The sequence below is a fragment of the Pristis pectinata genome, chromosome 1, assembly GCF_009764475.1.
Source record: "Pristis pectinata isolate sPriPec2 chromosome 1, sPriPec2.1.pri, whole genome shotgun sequence".
In the NCBI taxonomy this organism is placed as follows: Eukaryota; Metazoa; Chordata; class Chondrichthyes; order Rhinopristiformes; family Pristidae; genus Pristis; species Pristis pectinata.
The window spans coordinates 125,130,279-125,152,696 of NC_067405.1; the positions used below are offsets into that span (position 1 = coordinate 125,130,279).

Here is a 22,418-nt window from a genome sequence, read left to right on the forward strand (position 1 = left end):
ACTCTACTGCCCTCTCCTACCAGATTCCTCCTCCTCCTCCAGCCCTTTGCCTCTTCTACCTATCACTTCTTGCGTCATTCCCTTTCATCCCCCCCTCTCCCCCACCTAGACTCGCCTATCACCTGCCAGCCCTGTACTCCTTCCCCCTCCCCTGACCTCATTCTGGTTTCTGCTCCCTTCCTTTCTAGTCCTGATGAAGGGTCTCTGCCCAAAATGTTGACTGTTTATTTCCCTCCATAGATGCTGCCTGACCTGCTGAGTTCCTCCAGCATTTTGTGTGTGTTGCTCCAGATTCCAGCGTCTGCAGAATTTCTTGTCTCTTATAATTGCCACATGACTTGTGCAAATTGAGCACACAATTCAATTTTACTCTGAAAGTACAAAAAAGTCATTATATTATTAATGTATTTACCACATACGTAATCCACAAATGAAAACTGGTAGTTGCATTTGGAAAAACCATTGGCAGCAAAAACTCCACCTTGGATTTCTCCTTATTCAAGACAAATGAGTCAAGTGGAAGCTTTTTTTTTTAAATTATTGTTGGGTGTGTTAATTTTTTTGTTAAAATAGTGTATCAATCCTGAGTTTGTAAAGGTTAACTAAAGTGAATTTGTTTGTGTATTTTATTTTTCAGGCACTATTTGAATATATATTTCATCATGAAAATGATGTCAAAACTGTAAGTTATCAATAAATCCCCAATGTTTCTGTTGCATACAGCAAACCATGCAAAAGATGGATATAAGGAATCTTGATGCCAGATAATTTTTTAATGTATATATGAAAGGATAGACTTTCTGATTTACCTTTCTTAACATGGACCTTGAGTCATCAGAATACATGTCAGAAATACCAGCATGGAGTAAGTGTACTTGCTGGTGCAAATTTGAAAAATGTACAAAATGCCTGAAGCCACTTATAGAATTCTTTTTATAAAAACATTCTTTATGAAATCAAAGAAAGATCTTAATATTATGTATATAATTGATTTGCAAGTATTATGGGACAATTTTGATGGTATTGCAATTTTTATTGTTCGGTGTCTTTGGAAACTTGGGATAACAACATGGACCAGTTGGGCCAAAGGGCCTGTTTCTGTGCTGTATGACTCTCTGAAATCTATGAAAAACAAACACTAATTAATAATTGTAATTGTTCCAACATAATTAAACATCCCAGGTATGTAACAGCCTTTATTGACCTTGCCTGTCAACCTTGGATATCAATTAATTAAAACTAGGTTTTGTTATTTTGTACAAGGAGGATTAAAAATTCCTGGGTGTGATTAAAAAGAAAGCAGGCTTTTGCTAATAATAAAATTAAAGCCCATATTTTGCTAGGTTTTGCACCATTTTGGGGCAATTCTACATGGAAATGCCAATATTTATTCTTAAAGCAACACATACAGGATGCTGGAGGAACTCAATGGGTCATGCAGCATCTATGGAGGGAAATGAACAGTCAATGTTTTGGACCAAGACCCTTCATCAGGAATGGAGGCTATTGAAGGGTCCTGATGAAGGGTCTCAGCCTGAAATGTCAACTGTTCATTTCCCTCCATAGACATTCCCTGACCTGAGTTCCTCTAGCATTTTGTGTGTGTTGCTCCAGATTCCAGCATATGCAGTTTCTTTTGTGTCTCCATTTATTCTTATGCTGGCAAGTTTGGGATTTGTAAGCAACTGGCAAAGATCTACCATAGAACTCTCTGGGAGCTTGCTAACATTTCCTTGCATTTATGTTAGAGAATCTGTTCTTGGTTCCTGCATCAGGATCCACGAGCCCACTTATTATCTGTCAATGGTTTTCTTCATGGCTTTGCAGGTGGGGCTTGTTCTTCTCCACTGTCACCCCTCCCTACCTCCCCAACACCATGTGACCTGATGCACATCCCAAAATCCTGACACCTTGTCAGTTGGGCCCAGGATGCTCTTTGCCAGTAACTTGAGGGATACACAAGAAAAGTTCAGGAGAAATGCATACCTTAGTCAGGTGGCAGGCCCCACTCAACAAAATCCATGCTGTTAACTCCCTAATAGTCCATAAGGTATTAAAACTGTTTTGACTGCTCTTAAGTAACTTGACTATATCAAAACAATTTCTGCTAGTTTCTATTCAAAGTTTTTAATGTGGAGTCATTGAATCATGCAGCACAGGAACAAGCCCTTCAACCCACCATGTCCGTACCAATCATCAAGCACCCATCTATACCAATCACATTTACCAGTGCTTTGACTTTAACCTTCTATTGCTTGGTGGTTCAAGTACCCATCTGGGTATTTAAATGCCATGAAAATACCTGCTTCCATCAGCCCCTTGGGCAGTACACTCCAGATTTCAACCACCTTCTAGGTGGGGGAAAAAATTCTTCCTCTGATTCCCTCTAAACTTTCCACCCCTTATCCTAAATCTATGCTTTCAAGTTTTAAACACCTCTGCAATTGAGAGAAGTTTCCTGCTACCTATGCAAATAATATCACTCACAATTTTGCATACATCCAGCAGGTACCTTGTTTGGTCCAAGGAAAGTAAATCCAGTCTCTCCTCATAACTGAAATGCTTCTTCCCAGGCAACAATGTGGTGAAGCTCCTTTGCACCCTCTCCAGTGCAGTCACATCCATTATATAGTGTGGTGATCAGAACTACACACAGTACTCCTTGCTCTTAGTGCCCTGGTAATGAAGGCAAGTACAATCACCATTACCTACCTGTGCTGCCATCATCCGGGATACTTGGACTTGTATACCAAGGTGCCTCTGTTCCTCAACACTTCTCAGGGCCCTACCACTCATTATACATGTCACACTAACCTCACACTTCAACCTCTGCCTGCTTCAATCTGAGTTTCCCACCCATTTTAAGAAGACCACTGTCATCCCGGTACCTAAGAAAAACAAGGTAACGTGCCTTAATGACTACCGACCGGTGGCTCTGACATCCATCATCATGAAGTGCTTCGAGAGGCTGGTCATGGCACGCATTAATTCCTGCCTCCCGGAAAACCCTGACCTACTGGAATTCACCTACTGCCGAAACAGATCTACAGTGGACGCCATCTCCCTGGCCCTACGCTCATCTTGAGCATCTGGACAGTAAAGACACCTACGTTAGACTATTGTTTATTGACAACAGCTCTGCCTTCAATACTATAATTCCAAGAAAATTCATCACCAAACTCCAAGACCTGGGATTCAACACCTCCCTCTGCAACTAGATCCTTGACTTTCTGATCAAAAGACCGCAATCAGTGAGGATAAGCAGCAACACCGCCAGCACGGTTATTCTCAACACTGGTGCCCCACAAGGCTGCGTCCTCAGCCCTCTACTCTACTCCCTATATACTCCTGACTGTGTGGCCAGATTCTGCTCTAACTCCATCTACAAGTTTGCAGACGATACCACTGTAGTGGGTCATATCTCAAGTAATGATGAGTTGGAGTACAGGAAGCAGATGGAGAGCTTAGTGACATGGTGTCGTGAGAACAACCTTTCCTCAGTGTCAGCAAACAAAAGAGCTGGTCATTGACTTCAGGAAGGGGGGTGGTGTACATGCACCTTTCTACGTCAATGGTGCTGAGGTCAACAGGGTTGAGAGCTTCAAGTTCCTAGGAGTGAATATCACCAATAGCCTGTCCTGGTCCAACCATGTAGACGCCGCGGCCAAGAAAGCTCAGCGCCTCTACTTAGGAGGCTAAAGAAATTTGGCATGTCCCCTTTGACACTCACCAACTTTTATCAATCCACCATAGAAAGCATTCTATCGGGATGCATCACGGCTTGGTATGGCAACTGCTTTGCCCGGGACTGCAAGAAACTGCAGAGAGTTGTGGACATGGCTCAGCACATCATGGAAACCAACCTCCCCTCCATGGACTCTCTATACCTCTCGCTGCCTTGGTAAAGCAGCCAGCGTAATCAAAGACCCCACCCACCCAGGTCATTCTCTCTTTCTTCCGTCAGGTAGAAGATACGGGAACCTGAGGGCACATACCCCCAGGCTCAAGGACAGCTTCTATTCCACTGTTATAAGACCATTGAACGGTTCCCTTATATGATGAGATGGACTCTTGACCTCTCGATCTACTTATTATGACCTTGCACCTTATTGTCTACCTGCACTGCACTTCCTCTGTAGCTGTGACACTTTACTCTGAGGTAAAAGCAATAACAGAATACAATGCACTGTGTAATGAATTGATCTGTATGAATGGTATGCAAGACAAGTTTTTCACTGTACCTTGGTACAAGTGACTATAATAAACCAATGCCACTTACCAGGATTAAATTTCATCTGCCATTGCTCTGTCCATCCTACCAGCTGATCTACATAACTGTCACTTTTCATCTTGTTTGTTAACTTGCTAATGATATCACCACATCCATATTGTTAGTGTATATATAACAAACAGCAATGGTCCCAGCATTGATTCTTGTGGAACACCTTGGTCATGGGCTTCCAGTCACAGAAACAACGCTTCACCATCACCATATGCTGCTTGTTACCAAGCCAATTTTGAATCCAGTTTACCAACTTGCCTTGGATCCGACGAGTTCTAAACTTTTGGGCTAGTCTCTCATGTAGGAACTTATCAAAGGTCTTACTGAGTTCCAAGTAGATTACTTCATTCGCACAGCTCTTGCTGGTACCTCATCAAAAATATCATTCAAATTGGTCAGACAGGATCACTCTCTAACAATGCCATGCTAACTATCTTGATTAATCCCTGCCTTTCCAAGTATAGATTAATCCTATTCTTTAGAATCCTTTCTAGCAACTTCCTTACCACTGATGTTAGACTCACTGGCCTGTAATTATGTTGTTTATCCCTGCTGCCCTTGAATAAAGGTACTAAATTGTCATTGGAAACCAGGCATTTGTATCCATGAAATCCTTGGTCCACATTTAGAATGGGAACTGCAATGTTAAATGTCTATGTTATACTTAGATCATTTTCTATTTATATGAAAAGTTTGACCACAAATGTTCATAGATGTATTGTGACATATTTGTAATATCAATAGATAGTAAATAAGTTGACAAAATATGTGGCTTCAAAAAATACCTTTTTATTCACTAGTTCAATTATTTTCTGCCATTTAACCCTACACTACTTGGTCCTAACTTCCTCTGTCAAATGCCAATTGAAATTAACTATTTTAAGAAAAAGAATTGACAAATAATAATTTGGTATAAGTTTTCAATAATAATTGAATATTTTTATTTCTATCAGGCTTTAGATTTGGCAGCACTTGCAACTGAGCAGTCTCAGTTTAAGGATTGGTGGTGGAAGGTACAAATTGGAAAATGTTATTACAGGTAAAGAGCTAGATTTGCATTAGCTTTAATTAAAGATTTTTTTATTGATGGTGTAAATCACTGATTCATTCTTACGTTGCTTCATTCAATATTTTCAGATTAATAATTACAGAAAACATTAGCCCAGAAGTATTAGTTTATTATTGTCACTTGTACCGAGGTACAGTGAAACGCTTTTCTTACAAACCAATCGTACAGGTCAATTCATTACACAGTGCAGTTACATTGAGTTAGTACAAAGTGCATTGGTGTAGTACGGGTAAAAACAGTAACAGTACAGAGTAAAGTGTCACAGCTACAGAGAGGGTGCAGTGCAATAAGGTGCAAGGTCAATTAGCCCAGTAGTAGAAATGATGAAAGTAACAGAGCAACCTCTGACATCTGTTCAATCACAGTTAGAGATCCTGTTATGATGAACCACTTGTGCGCATTGAGAACACAATTCAATTTGGTACTAAAAGTATAAAAGTACATCCAGCAATTGTTGTCAGTGCTGCCATGATCCTTGCTGCATGTACTTTTGTCATCTTTGTGGATAGAATTCTTTAAAAATCTCTGATTTATCAAGCATGTCAGTTATGTGCAGACTATTCTCTGTGAAGAGAGCTGTGATATTATTGTACTATCTGACTTTTTTAAAAACAGCATAGTATGTCATTGATACTGCCTAGTAGACTCTGGCCTTCAAAAACATTGTGCAGTAGTGGAATCTCATTTCCTCAGAGGGACAGAACTTGCTACTAGTAGTGAGCCACCCGGGCTTGCCATTTGCATACGGGGGTTGGGGGAGGGGGAAGCGGAAATGTGGATATGTGTTTTATGCATCCCATGTTATCAACTTGCTGGTTCATTATGTCCTGATCATAAATGGAAAGATCTTGCACGATGGAAGATGGGTAGGCCAGAACAATCATTGCCCACAGTTATTCAAAAACTAAAAAAAATTAAACAGTTGCAAAAATGTTTAATTTTTTTAAAACCAAAAACACAAGCATATTTAAACAATTAAAGCAAACTCCAAGTACTTTAAAAGTAAAGTCTAAATTATCATGTCATAGCTATTCTCCATTGCAGCTATTTCTCTCCATTCAAAGGCCTGACTTGATGCAGGTTCAGAAAGCAGATTCTTTGATCTAATTGCTGGAGAATTCCCCAAGTTTGTATTTCGCTTCTAGACTATCAGGATTCAGCCAGAAAATTGTCTATGGGACAGTGCCAGCAAGTTCAGTACTCCTCTGTTTGCAAAAATTCTTATACTGGCATTTGCCCCTGCAAGTAGCTCCATGTGGGCCAGCTGGTATTTCCCAGCACATTAAGCTATTTTAAAAACCTTATTAAAGCCTATAAATTTTGTTCTGATATTTGCATTGTTCATTTAACCCCTTGTGCATGTTTCACTTATAATATAAAGATTTAATTACAATTGATTTTTTTTTTATTCCTTTGCTGTATTTGGGAATTCTTCAGTTGGGTTGGTCAACCTGCTTACTGCACACTCTGTTGCTGAGCACCATTCAATCCATGAGTAAGGCACTAAATTGAAACAGACCACTAAATCTTGTTGATCAGTGGTGAGCACCATTATTTTGCCACTGTATGCAAATTTTGAGCCAGTGCCCTAAAAGAATGGTATACTGATGCATACTTTCAATCCTTTCTACATTTTGCAAACTATTTTCCAATTTTGTTTCTAAAGATTAGGTTTGTATCGTGAAGCAGAGAAACAATTTAAATCTGCATTAAAACAACAAGAAATGGTTGACACAATACTTTATCTGGCAAAGGTAAGCAGCCAATGTACATGTAAATCACTACCTTTCAACATGTAACCACCACTTTGCAATAGATGATTTGCAATGGATAGTATTTGCTGTGAGGCATCCTGTACTTTTTCAGCTCACGAAATGCTTGGTTATAGAGTTACTGAAAGTGTGAGCGGTGAAGGAAATGGGGTGCCTAGGACCTGAGTGAACAAGGCCACCATTGAGAAATCTCCCTTGAGGATTAGGAAACCATAAAAAGGCCTGAGAAAGGACAAAATCAAAGTCAAACCACTTGCACAAAGAGAAATGGTGTAGGGAAAGAAACATTGAAATAAGAGAGGGTAAGAGAAAAAGAGGAATAAAGGAAAGGTGGGAAAATTACATTTTACACCTTTTCAGCTTCTGGAGAATTCATAATGTGAACAAGTGAAATCCCACATTTTTAATTATTGATAATTAGAGTCAGAGATGTTGATTGGCAGGCATTAACCAAGCACACTTCCACTACTAATTACAAGCCCTAAATAACTATGGTGTGTTAAGTTTGTATTTATCATGCAAATACAGCAGTATAACAGAATTCCAGCTTTGCCTGTGGTGAATAGATAATGAAATATTGTCTTCCTGAATGGTGAAAATCAGACAGCAAATATTAGATATTCCTCATTTAACTATACCCCTTGCATGTAAATAACAGTAACTACTGTTGGTCATGGTACTACATATACAGCAAATTGAGATTCCATATGGTATTAAGAATTGCTATCACTTTTGTTCAATCAATTCTGGAGTGAAATGAATATAAGAAATTGTATTCAAATTTTTTTACCTGCTTAAATATTTTTCAATTTATTTGAATAGGTCTACATTCGTTTAGACCAGCCATTGACAGCTTTAGGCCTTTTCAAGCAAGGGTTGGACCGTTTCCCAGGGGAAGTTACACTGCTTACAGGAATAGCTCGTATACATGATGTATGTAATGCAGATAAAGTATCTTTGAGAATTTAGAAAATCTTTTCAATGTAAACCAGCTTGTACTTTTTCCTGATTTTACTACTTTATAACAAATTTGTGTTGTTCTTGAATTTAACAGGAAATGAACAATATAGTATCAGCCACTGAATATTACAAAGAAGTTTTAAAACAAGATAATACTAATGTTGAAGCCATTGCCTGCATAGGGAGTAATCATTTTTATTCTGACCAACCCGAGATTGCACTGCGATTCTATAGGTGAGATCAGAATGCGTGTAAATAACTAAAATTGATTCCAGGTTGTAATGCTAAACAGTTTTAATAAGCAGATGATTGGCTGATGCAGTGTTGTCATTAATGAGTTGAAGATGGAGTCTCACAGCAAAAATAATATTGTTCAGTAAACCAAGTTGATCGACTCGGTTAATCTGTTGAAAGAGTAAAAGAAATGCAAATTAAATCAACTTTCAACAAAAATGGGGTAATTTCTCCAGAAAAATGCACTGAATAGGAGGTAGGCACAAATTCTGTGCATAAAATTGATTTCACTCAAATGTCATTGATGGGGAAATTATTCAAATCATTGCCCTGACTGGCCATTGTGTTGTCACTATATGTAGCCTTTAATAAATATAGTTACTGACAAATTTAAGAAATTGGTCAGATTTCTAACATCATCTTTGTGATTTCTGGCTGGGAGCTGGTTGATGGCTAATATGGACTTAGACTTGGTTCGGGTGGTACCAACAATTTAATAGCCCATAATTATTTGCTCTTCAGGGACAAATAATGGCCATTGGGTCAGTTACCAGACCGGCAACCGAAAGGCACATCTGATTTCAGAAACATGTGGGATGCAGGAGTATATCAAAGTGAGCATTCTAGTCACCTGAAAACACAAAAAACTTGGATGATGTTAATTGCTAGGCCTCATGAACATGATCTTGAACTCTTGCTGACCAAGCTACTTGATGAAACTGATTTCTTCTCGAGTTTGTTTATTTGTGTGCTGTCTTGCCCTGGCACCTGATTCCTGCAGGTTTGGCTTGGTAAGAAAGCAACTACTGCTTCCCACTTGGGCTACAGGTTAGATTTGGTAGTCTGAAGGCATTTACCCACGCAGGGAAAAAGGCAATCACGAAAAGGAAATGGCAGCTGTCATTGGGATGATATTAAAATAGAAATGCATGAAAATAAAAACAGAATATTTGAATATGCAACCTATTATCATTAATTCTTAACAAATTCAAATCAAAGAAACATGGCAGCACTTGTATTTCAGCTTATTGTTGTTGAAATATAATCCACTAAATGAAATACCAAAACAAAAATATTGGGCTTGTTGCAAGTTTTATTGGATGAAGACATTTTCAAGTTACACTTTGGATCAAGTATTATTTTGAAATTATGTTAATAAAGATCTTGCTCTCTACAGGCGACTCCTCCAAATGGGTGTTTATAATTGTCAGCTCTTCAACAATCTAGGACTCTGCTGCTTTTATGCACAACAGTATGACATGACTCTGAGTTCATTTGAAAGAGCACTGTCCCTGGCTGTGAATGATGAAGAAGTTGCAGATGTATGGTATAACCTTGGCCATGTAGCAGTGGTATGTAGTGTCTCATTATATCAAATTTGTTTTTGCTCTTGTTAAACAGCTGTTGTGATCTACAGTAATTCCTAAAAATGAGATCCTCCGTGTAAAGTAAAAGGAAAAGAAATTGGATTGATATCAAAAAGATAATGGTGATGTGGATATTGCCACAACATTTAAGAAATGTAATTAAGGATATTTTGAAATGATGAATAGTAAGAGAAGAGAAACAAAGGACTGCAGATGCTGGAATCTAGATGAAAAACACGATGATGCTGGAGGAACTCAGCGGGCCAGGTAGCATCTGTGGAGAAAAGCAGGCGGTCAGCGTTTCGGGTCAGGACCCTTCTTCAAGGACTGAGGATAGGAAAAGAGGAAGCTCAATATATAGGAGCATATAGAATAGTAAGATAATATTTTAACAGGTTAATCATTATTTTTAATCAGTATCAGTAAAATATAAAATGCTTATTAATTTATTTACAGCAGAACTTGAGTCATTGCTACTGAAGAACAGAAGATTATGGTGTATACCTATGTCATTGAAGACCTGAATTGCAAATTTTCTTTTAACCTGCTCAAATGCACTTAAAATCTTGACCTGCAATTTAATTGTTTTTTGTTGAGGATATTATGAAGTCATTTTACAAGTACCATTAAATTGTGATGTTCAAAATGAATCAGCACTGGCCAGATGGTCTAAGGGTGGAGGTTGGTGAGAGATTAGCCCCTTAGCTTTGCTAAAGTTGCAACCGACAATTCTAACTCTTGGGCATTATATCAATATAATGTTTGTTAACTGCCTTCCTGATCACCTCAAACTGTCATCCCATGTTTGAGGCCTGTGAAAACAAAACATTTTTAAAGTGATATTACATTCTCAATGTTCAGATTTTGTTGAGATACTGCTGAAAGGTGGGGATTCTCTGAAATGAATTGCAAGGTGGTCTCTCCCTGGAGGTTGTATGTATATACAGAGGGGGTTCAAAAGGTAGCAAACTTTGGCAGGACCTAGGTTCAGTGTAGAAATAGATTCAACAGCCGTGTGCATCAATGGAAATACTTTTTTTTAAATTATTGGCAAAACTAGCGCATATTCATCTAATTGCTCTTGAAGTGGTGAACCACTGTAGTCCTGTTGGTTGGGAGTACCAGAATTTTGACCCAGTAATGATTATGGAGCAGTGCGACATTTCCAAGTTAAGATGATATATGATTTGGCGGGGGACTTGCATGTGGTTGTCACTTTATGCTTTTGCTGCCCACATCTTCTAAACCTTCTAAATCTCTGCCTTCTAGGAGGTTGTGTTTTCCATCTGGAACCTGAGCTAAACACCAAAAAAGAATGTGTTACCAAATATTTTAAACACAAAAATAGACACCTACAATTTTTTTAAAATCGTATTATGACTTGTGTAAAGTGCTAAAGTATTTTCAGTTCTAAAAATGTCTACATGATGAAAGGAAAGTGTGCATTTTTGTTCATGTTTTCATTTGAAGTGATTTAACCTCAGTTTATGTATGTTATTTGTAATTCGACATTGTTGTATTTTAGGGAACAGGAGATATGAATTTGGCCCATCAGTGTTTTAAACTGGCACTGGCCAACAACAATAATCATGCTGAAGCTTATAACAATTTAGCAGTCTTGGAGATGCGCAAAGGGCACCATGAACAGGTGAGCAGCTTGAATTGTCATATAATGTACAAGAACATATAATTTTATCTTGGAAACTAAGCATTATTTCCAAGTATCTAATTCTTGATTTGTATCTTAAGGCTCGGGGATTTCTGCAGACAGCTGCAGCACTGGCTCCTCACATGTATGAACCACATTATAATTTTGCTGCACTTTCAGATAAGGTAATGAATACAATAATGTTGATATTTAATAGGTAATTGTACAGTATTTTGTGGCCACCAGGAGTGCATATTTCTATATTTTGGGTAGGTATTATACAAATATTTCAGCTTTTCTGACAACTTCTGAAATTGAAGATTCATATATACAGAACTGATTAGCAGACATTCTGGTATTTTGAAATTAGTTATGCAACTCCATTCTCAATTTAGTTGCTTATATATTTGTTTTGTCCTTGGTCAGTTACCTAATCTGAATGGGTTTGTATAATGGCCACTGCAGATGGCCACAACACCTTACGTTGCAGAGAAAATAAATTGCCCAGAGATTCTCACTAGCTGAAGCAAATGTGGAGACACTTTGAGGTTTATTTCAAGCTTGCTGATAAATTTGTAATCTTCTTTTTCTCTGTCTCTGAACAGCAATTTGGGCAAATTACTAGCAGCATGCCATATATGATAACCAAGCAAGAATTGGCACATACCACCTGGGGAGAACAATCAAGAAAATCAAAAAATTCAGTCCATTGATAGAATACAAAGCTAGCGACAAAAATGTTAACTAAAGGAATGATTACGCGAGGCAAAATGACAAGCAAAGAAACAAAAGTTGCATCCATTGGTAACATGGTTAGGAATGGCATGGTCATTATTTGATCTAAAAACAGATTATTTGATCTTTAAGCAGGTTTGAGATGTTTAGCAAAACAGTCAGCCAGTCTGGGTTTGTTTTCTGCAACAGGGAATTGATTTTCCATGATGAGTACCTAAATCTGGTTACTTTAGAAAATCTTAAAGTGTAATTTTAACCCTTCTGAGCCACTAAATAAAATACAAAATAAAAGCAGAAGTTTGCACTGTAGTTCCTTTTTGATGGATAATTACAAAACATCAACATCTGTTTATTTTCTCCAGGTTGGAGACCTTCAGAGCAGTTATGTAGCTGCGCAGAAATCAGCAACTGCATTTCCAGAACATGTTGACACTCAACAATTAATCAAACAACTGCAGCAGCACTTTGCCATGCTTTAACTGTAACCAATCCTTAATAACCTATATTGTTAAGAAAGCTACATAATTTAGTTTTTGTATTTGTTTGCAGTAAATGTATTTACTGTATGATTTTGTTTTTACTTTGGATATACTGAGACCTGGTATCATCCTGTGCATATTAAAGACAATTTGAGGCTAGATTAATGAGGAACAAGCTAGTTCATTGCACATGTGTATGATTTTTCTTTGTGCAACCATCTGTAAGTTCAAAGGAGCAAAAAAACTGCTGGAGGAGCTCAGTGGATCAGGTAGCATTTGTAAAGGGAAATGGACAGTCTTGAAATGCCAACTGTGCATTTCCCTCTACAAATGACACACTAAGTTCCTCCATCAGTTTGTTTTTTTGTTCCAGATTCCAGCATCTACAGTCTCTCGTCTCTTGTAATTTCAATGGGTTATAATGTACAAAAATTTCAAACATTATCCCTCTCTCGGGTATACTGGGGGGGAAAAATCTATGTAGTTAAGCTTCATAACACAACTGCCTTGGGGAAAAATAGCTTGCAGGCTCTGGTAGTGAGGCTAGCTGGCGTTAAGAGTTTAACTCAAAGTAGATTTAAAAAAAAATTAAGAGTCTGGATGAAAACTCATGAAATGCAATGATAATAAGGTTAAAATTTGCATACAATGCTATATTCTAGAGGAACTATTTAGCTTTTTATATATTCAAATCGCATTTCATGAATTATTTATTGTTTAAAAGGTTTTTAAAGTGATATTTGAACCTAATCTGTAGAGGAAATTCTACAATAACAACCAAAATGAAGTCTACTTGTATCCATTGCTTTCACTGTGTCATCAATGATATTTAGGTGTGTTTACTGCAGTTTGGTGTGTGTGTGTGATTATATTAGAAAAAAATTGCATTTGTCAACTGTTAATCATATTTTACTGTCTACCCCACAACTTGTGTCCAGTTTTAAATTTTGATTTGAATTTATCTCCACTATTTTACTATTATTATTTCAAATTGTTAGCTGTACCGTTCTTTGTACTCTGGTCAGCCAGTAGAATCTCCAATATCCAGCATTTTCTATTTTTCTTTCCACTGAGTTGGACTACATATTTGAGAAGCTTTTGTTTTAGTCAAAGCATTAACTCTTTGTGGTACTGGCATGAATAAATATACATGGCATCATTCCCAGACTTTCTACTACTACTGAACCATGTGTTTTGTAATTTAAACATGTCAGTTAGTTTATGCAAAGCAAAATCCAGTTGCTGTTGGTTGAGTGATAATGCTGACAAGAAATTGCACCCCTCAAACATTACTAAAGAATTATTTTATAATCACTAGTAAGGGATTAGTATAAATGGGTGCTTGATGGTCATCATGGTCTTGAGCAGCTGAAGGTTGCATTTCGGTGCCATCTAAGAATTATTCTTGACAATATTATAAGCCATTACTCTATTATTTTAAACCATTTATTTTAAATGAGGTGCCACCTCTGAAATGGCAGATGGTGCTTCCGGCATTTTGTTTTTATTTTGTATTTCTAGCATTTGCAGTTTTTTTGTTGTTTTTATCACTTCATTTCCTCACTTGGTCTAATGTAGCCTCCAAAGGAGACAAGGGATTGATATGCACTTTAATTTGTGTTCATTAATTCCATGTTGGCAGAATGCCAATTTTTTGTTGTTGTTGTTCTGCTAATTTCAGTGACTTGAGTACCCAGCCAGCCTTTACCCTGTGGTTAGTTAACTGGACACAGGGAACCAATACTGTGTGTGGCTGGCTCCAGTTGAAGCTAACCTGCACTGTTAAAGCTGGTTGTACCTCCTTGAATGTATGCAGTAGAAACTGGTACTGGCAGTGAATCTGCCGAGGGGAAACCGATAGGAAAGAGCCACTCCTAATATTTTTCTTGAAGGTGGCATTGGTGAAGTTGGATATTTGCTGGTGAACAGAAAAATTTCCAGACACCCTCTGAAGGTAATGGGAGCAGTTATCTATAGTGGGTAATGGCAGATAAGTAGTCCTGAGGATGTGTATAATGCTGCATGATGACCTCATTTGAGGGGTCATTTTCAAATGTTACATTCTGCCTCAAGCTTCACCTGCCAACCCTGAGCCTCGCTTCTACAAATAACCAATACCATTTACAATTTATACCTAACATTTAGTCCCTTTACCTTACCCCCACACCCATGCTGTTGCAACCTTCCACATGTATATCGAAACTATTTGATCACAACAGATTATAGTAAATTTAATCTAAACAAGTTAAATGTCAAAATTTACTATTATCTTCATCTTGAATGACATGCAAAATCTTAATTTCATATTAGGCATTTTAACTTTAACATGCAATTTTTTTATGGAATAGTGCTTGGCAGTCTGTTTTGTATTTCTAGTGTTGACCAGCTGGTGCTGGTTGTATGCCTGATTGCATTTTGTTTATCCAGACTACTGTAATTGGATTGTACACAGGGAGACTTGCATGCAAGAGTAACAAAAGACATGTAGTTGCTCTGCCCTCCACCAGCTGCTGCTTGATGGTGAAGTCTTCTGGGATCAGTGGCTAGCCTGCTTATGATGAGTGATTTTTAAATAGATTACAGAAGTAGGGTTGAAAAGAATTTAAAACAAAGGGGGGTGGGGGAAAGAAGAAACAATACATTCACCATTTATTCAGTAAGGTCAAGTGCCTATACAAGTTGGACAGTTGATTCTGCATCCACTTGTCATTTACTTACGTGAAAGAAAAATATTTACTTTTGAAATTAAAAATTTGTTGACTCATTCAACCATAAACTCTGCTCATACATTAATTTCTGAAATTCCTTGGAGCTGTTCTTTTATGGGTCTAATTATCTTCAACTTGGAGTTTGAAGGAAAAAGATTCCGAGATTAATATTCAGTGTGACAGTGTGTATTGATGTGGTGAAGTGAAATATCAATGCTACAACAACTCTATTCCCTAATAATGAAATAACAAGTTTTGAAAGATCACAAGTCTGATGAGGCTGTTCAGCTAGGAAAAATAGGGCAGAGTATTATTCAAATGAGAAGAGATTTGGAAATGTTTGATGTTTAAAAGGATTTGAGTGTCCTTGAATTGGTCACTGATAGCAAAGCTGCAAATGCAGCAAGCAGTTAAGGCAATTGGTACATTGACCTTCATTGTAAGAGGCTTTGAGTACAGGAACAAGGATGACTTACTACAATTACACAGGGCCTTGGTGGGAACACAGCTGGAGAACTGCTTGCAACTTAGTTTCCACCTGAGCAAAGAAGGAGCACAAGATAATTAAATAGATTGATTAAGTTGGATGGTAGGGCTGATGTGGGAGGAAAGATTGACTCGAGAGAGTAGAAAAATGAGAGGAGATTTTATCAAAATACACAAAATTCCAATGGGACTTGACAGGCTCAATTCAGAGATGATGTTGCCCCTGGCTGGGGGACTGTGTGTGGTAATGAGTGTTATCAAATACAAGGGGTCAAAATATGGTGTTTGCCATTTAGAACTGAGATGAGAAATTTTTTCACGCAGAGAGTGATGAACCTGGGAAATCTCTATCACAAAATGCTACAGAGGCCTAAATATTGAATATATATAAAAAGGAGATGCATTTCTAGACATAAAATGTATCAAGAGGTATGGGGAAGAGAGCAGGAATATGGTATTGAGCAGGATCATAAACCATGTTTGTATTGAATGGTGCAGCAGGCTCAAAGGTCTGAATGGCCCACACTTGCTATTTTTCTGTGTTTTTATTTTGTCATCCATCCTAAACACCCCCCACCCCCCCCCCCCAAATGCTTCACCCTCATTGTGCATCTACTTATGCCAAATATTCACCACTCCATGAAGAACTTCATGACCTATGTCTTGAAATTATTCAATTTGGATTTAGACCAGGTAGCTTCAAAAGACAGAGGCTGGGAATGCTGGAAATATTCTGCACAGCAGGTAGCATTTTTGGTGAGAAAAACAGAGCCAAAGTTTCAGGTTAGTGACCTTCCATCAGAACATCAAGGCAGTAAGTACATTTTCTAGATGAAATCCTTTCTTGCTTGCCACTGGCCTCTCCCTTTTTCACTCTGGATATAAATATTGATGTATTTCGAGTCTCAAATTCTACCTACTTGTGAAGGTATGGGAGCTGCCTGCCCAAAACATGCTGGTTCTTCTGGAAAGTAGTTGGGGGTGGATAGGTGATGCAAGAGTGCTTCCAGCAGTTTGAGAAGATTCCTGGACCAAAATACTTGTTCCCATTATTACATATCTCATTGGGACACAACCATTCCTGGCCATAGTTGTGTCCATGCTACTGTAAATGGCCAAGATTGACTTTAAACACCTAGTTTGTAACTATCCTGTATTTGCTGCACTTTTCTGGAGAATTTGCTTTTGTTTGGATATGTTGCTGTACTTTCTGTCATAAGTTCTATTCCTTCCACTCTTTATTTTGTTTTCCCTTGAGTAAATTGACCTTTTCTGATATAAGCCTCTTATCTATCTACCTGTACATTGAGTTACACATTATTGTCACCGGACACACTGGTTATTTAAATGGCTCTTTCCTTGAATTGTAGGATGGGGGTCATTCTGGATACAGGTCCATGAATTTTATTACAGCATCACAGTAATTACATTCATGAACTTGTATTCAGAATCACTGATGATTCACAGACTTCAGTTTGAATCCCACTTTGGCAGCTGGGGAATTTTAATTCAATTAATTAAATAAGTATGCAATAAAAGAATCACTGGTAAACTACTGTGAAAATACCAAATTGTTGTAAAAGTAAATTATTTAGAAAAGGAGATCTATCCTTACCCAGGATGATCTAAAATAGATATCTTTATTAGTCACATGTACATTGAAACACAGAGTGAAATGTATCTTTTGCATAGAATGTTCTGGGGACAGCCCACAAGTGTTGCCATGCTTCCAGTACCAACATAGCATACCCACAACTTCCTAACCCATGTCTTTAGAATGTGGGAGGAAACTGGAGCACCCAGAGGAAACACACAGGGACGCGGGGAAAACGTACAAACTCCTTACAGATAGCAGCTGGAATTGAACCTGGGTTGCCGATGTTGTAAAAGCGTTACGCTAACTGCTACATGACTATGCTAGCCATTCATGGCCAAGATTCACAGATCTGAGATACAAGCTTCAGAAAAGGGGGAAAAAAATTGCCTTGTCTTGCCATTTGCACCCATGTCCTGCACTAAATAAAGAAAACAATGAAAGTAATGAGGGTAATTTCCGATTTCTAACATTTCTGTTGACCATGGGATTTTTCAGCCTCCTGTCAGTAGCTCAGGGAAATACAATGAGAAAATAAAATGTGAATAGTTCATTTGGCCCATTGAACCCACAAGAGAACGGGCACTATATGGAATATTATGGGTTCTCCATGGTTCACCAATGTTGCTGAGGAAGCTTTCAATCAGCAGTAATCCTAAAGTTCTTTCAGCTCCAAAAGGTAGTTAATCTCAGCAGGGTTAGGCAAGCAGGGACAGTGTCTTACCCAAATTTCAAACAAAAAATACACCATCCCTCTCCCCATCCCCATAAATATTAAAGGTACTTGCCCTTGCCCTTCCAAAGGTTAGATTTAAACTCCTGCTGTTCCCCTGTCTCCCAGATTTTTCTCTCAGTCAAACTGATTATACCACACACACACACAAAATTTCCAAATTAGCATTTTTTTCAAAGAACATTCGAACGTTAAGAGTTTGTACTTGTTACATGCTGGGGAAGAATTTGACTCCACTTGCCATGTTCTACAGCAGTGGAGATAATTCTGTATCTGGGAAATCAGAGGGATAAGTCAAGTATTCCAACATTTCACACACTGTTCTCCTAGCAGGATGTTCTGCAGCATCACATATGCATTTGCTCCAGGAGGAGAGCCTGATCAGGAGTTTAGCCAACTCATTTTTAATAGCTTCCATTTTTAAAATAACACAAGTATATTTTGTAATGTCTGTCAGATCAATACTGAAATGTAATGTTAAATTAGGGTGTTAGCCTAGGATAAATATCATCAGCCATTACATCAGTGCTCAACTTCAAGATTATAAAGTTTAGCATTTAATTTGAATGCATTCGTGATTGTGAAATAATCTTCCTTTATTACTAGACACACTACATGGTAGTGCTAGGGTGTGGAACTCCACCTCCAAAGTTCCTTCTGCCAAAGTCAATGCAATGGATTTTGGAGGCAAAGTATGCCATCTGATGTATCTATACAGGGCAGGGATGAATTCCTTGGTAGTCCTGCTTTATGATGTATGAGGACACAGCATCCCCCTGTGGCTGGATAAGAGAACTAAATCCCATCCCATCTCATTTTACACATCCTTAAATAGAAATAAATATACAAAATATAACAATATTTTGCCAAAGTGACAATGGGATGGAAGTTGATTGTGGCCAGTTTTTGGTTCCAAGTCAACTAAAAGTCCAAAGGCCAGGTTGTGTTTTAACCTTAAGCCTTATCAGCACTAGGTAGCACCTGTGGAGAGAGAAAAATGAAGTTAATATTACAGGTTGATGACTTTTCATCCAACCTGCTAGTTTAGGCATAAACTGGAAAGGCTGGTTATCTGAAATTGTTGAATTCAACCTGTAATATTAACTTAGTTTTTCTTTCTTTACAGCTGCTGCCTGACATGCTGTATATTTCCAGTATTTTTTTACTTCTGATTTCCAGCAACTGCAGTCTTTTGTGTCTCAGACCTCTAATGATTTTCTTTGTCCTCATCTCCCTTCTCTTTGTATCCCCTCTAAATTGAGGATTAGCTAAATTAACAAGCCTTCACCATTCTATCACGGCCAGCACCACCATTATTTGCCCCATTCAGTCTCTCTTGGTCTCTGCTCTATCAAATTCTCTTTTTGATCTCTCATTCCCCTTTTCTGAAACTGATTATTTGCTTTCCTAATTTTCCTTGTTCTGATGAAGGATCACCAACTTACATTAATTTCCTCCCTTTCTCTACAGATGCTCCCTCACCATCCAAGTATGTTCAATATTTTTTTATTTATTTACTTTTTGATTACATTGCACCCTCTATGGACTGCAAAGCAGGAGCTCCAAGCAGTGGAACAGGAGCTTACTAAAACAGCAGAGAAAGTTATGCTCTATTAGGTTAGCTGCTTTTAACATCTCATTAGTCTGTATTCCAAGTTTAGTAGTGGCCACAATTTAATTATTATCCCCTATCTTCATTGCTTTGGTTCCCCTACGTGCAAGTCTAATGCAGCGATTAGTTATTATAAAGAAACAAGTGAAATGTGATTATGTTCTCACTTTTGTAACAATTGAATCAATTATTAAGAAAATAGGACAATTAGAAAATCTTAATACAAACAAGCAGAGTTAACATGGTTTCATGAAAAGGAAATAATGTTTGAGACAACACCATTCATAACACACTTTCAATACATTTAAGAAGCATCTAGCCAAGTATTTGAATTACCAAAGCACAGAAGGAGACCGACCAAATGGATCTAGTGGCGATGGGGTAGACATACTGTATATATGGAGGGCCAAAAGGACTGTTCCTGTGCTGTACGACTCTATGACTTTCTGAGATCTATTGGATTTCTCGGTAAAAAGCAGGGTGGATAAAGAAGAATCAGTAGTTTGTAGTATAGTTAGATTACTGGGAGATCTATAGCTAATGTGCTATAACAAAGATTGTTGCAAAAGGTATTGGGGTAATATACTAGCATGTATAAAGGACTAACAACAGTGAATAGAGAGGATAAGTGGGTGAATTTTAGGTTGGCAAGCAGTAACCATTGGGGTGCTGGGTTATTTACAATCTATATTAATGACTTGGATGAAGGGACTAAGTGGTTTGTAACCAAATCTCTTGATACAAAGATAGGGGAAAAGTAAATTGTGGGGAGGATGCAAAGAATCTATGAAGTTAGGTTACACACCTGGAGCACTGTGTACAGTTTTAGTCTGCTTGTAAAAGGAGGGATCTACTTGTATTGGAGGAAATTCAGACAAGGTTCACTAGAATGATTACTGAACTGAAAGGTTTATCTTATGTGGAAAAGTCAAGTATGGTTGAGCCTACACTTATTTGAGTTTAGAAAGATGAGAGGTGATCTTATTGAAATTTATAAAGTTCCATAGGAGCTTGACAGATTGGGTACAGAGAGAATGGGTTCTTTTGTGGGGAATCTAGAACAAGGGCCATGACTTCAGAATAAGCAGACATCCATTTATAATGGTGATTAGGAGAAATTTGTTTCCTCAGAAGACTTTGAATTCTCAACCTCAGAGAGCTGTGGAGGCTGATTCCAAGGCAGTGGTAGACAGGTTTTTTGGTCTACGCCAGAGTTGAGGTTGATTGGGACAGAAAAGGAAGTGGCGCTCTTCTTTCATGTGAGCAGGCCACCTCCAAATTCAATCCAATAATGTCACAATATGACAGACTTTAGACGTTGGTATGTGCCTTGTGATTATTTTGGTCCTTAACAAATGAGTTTGTTGGGTGCTTTTGATGAAGATGCATGATTTATATAGAACCTTTCTCTACATTAGGATGTCCCAAAGTATCTTGTAGTCAGTGAAGTACTATTGAAGAGTAGTTTTTGTTGAGATACAGGATATATGGCAGTTAACATGCATAACAAGCTCCCACAAAAATCAAAAGACTGGATAATCTGCCTTAATGACGTTAATTGTGGGATAAATACCCATTGTGATTTAAAGAACATCCCTGCTCTACCTTGAAATGGTGCCACCAAATATTTTTAGGTTCAATTGGGAAAGCATTCCCTGTAACATCACACTACCAACAGTACAACACTCCCTCCAGATTGACGGAAGTATCAGTCCAGATTTTTGTGCTCCAGTCCCTAGAGTGGAACTGGAACCTACAAACTTCTGACTCAGAAAAGAGTAGGACCAACTGAGCTAAGGTTGACACTAATTAAAGATCAAACTCCCCTCTATCTACTCTTTTAACTCATAAATAATGTACCTCAATATTCACTACTACTTAATTGATTTTGTTTACAGGATATTGCAGTTGAGATTATCTTGATATAAAAAGAAAAATCAACTTTTAGTTATTCATAGAAATGTTGACACAAAATTAAGTTAAGCTCTAGAATCTAGGGAGAAAATTAAATTGAACACCAAGATTGAATGACTATTGAATTATTCAGTCAGTAGGATAAAGCAAAGCTTGTCAATTTGCAGTAATAATTCCCATATTTATAAAGATTTTTTCCTTTAATAAATGATTTATTTTTGTTTTGAAGATTTCATCATTATGCCTATTCAGCATCTCTGTATTTTCATCACGATCATATTTTCTAACATTTTGTTATTGGTTTCACAATTATCAATTTTTATCAATTGCATTAAATATTTAATAACCAATGGCCCAGAAACTTCTCAGGTGAGAATCCATGCAGTCATACCAGTGACATGACACCACCTCCCCTCTCCCCCAACATCCAGCATAGGCGCAGTGAATTTTTATTCATCTGTATATTGGCAGCACATGCACTACAACAAATGTTGGTCTAGAGAGGGAGCCACATCTCTAAAACCCAATGGCATTATTATCATTAAATTCCCCCTCATGTGGGGGTCACCACTGACCAGAAATTTAACTGGACCAGCCACATAAACTCTGATCTCATTGAGAGTATTTAAGTACTTTGTGGTAAGTGACTGAACTCCTGACTCCTCAAAGCCTTTCCATCATTTTTTCAAGGCAGAAGTCAGGAGTACAGTGGAATACTGGTCCAATAACATTCAGGAAACTCAATACTATCAGGAACAATCAGCATATCATCCACCACCTTAAACATTCACTCCTTCCACTGGAGCACTGATTGTGTTATTTACA

The 22,418-nt window shown here is 37.9% G+C and overlaps 1 protein-coding gene across 3 annotated transcripts in view; it reads left to right on the forward strand.

Annotated features, from left to right (window-relative positions):
* Positions 1 to 13,338, forward strand: part of ttc8 (tetratricopeptide repeat domain 8) — a 33,230-nt gene extending 19,892 nt beyond the window's left edge. For all 3 annotated transcript variants that reach the window (XM_052026733.1, XM_052026741.1, XM_052026750.1), the window contains 9 exons: positions 638 to 682; positions 5,236 to 5,321; positions 7,018 to 7,105; positions 7,946 to 8,056; positions 8,178 to 8,317; positions 9,495 to 9,669; positions 11,210 to 11,332; positions 11,434 to 11,517; positions 12,430 to 13,338. In XM_052026733.1, coding sequence (XP_051882693.1) covers positions 638 to 682; positions 5,236 to 5,321; positions 7,018 to 7,105; positions 7,946 to 8,056; positions 8,178 to 8,317; positions 9,495 to 9,669; positions 11,210 to 11,332; positions 11,434 to 11,517; positions 12,430 to 12,546 — 969 coding nt within the window. In that variant the 3' untranslated portion in view covers positions 12,547 to 13,338. The remainder of the gene's footprint in view (positions 1 to 637; positions 683 to 5,235; positions 5,322 to 7,017; positions 7,106 to 7,945; positions 8,057 to 8,177; positions 8,318 to 9,494; positions 9,670 to 11,209; positions 11,333 to 11,433; positions 11,518 to 12,429) is intronic.
* Positions 13,339 to 22,418: the final 9,080 nt, after the last annotated feature.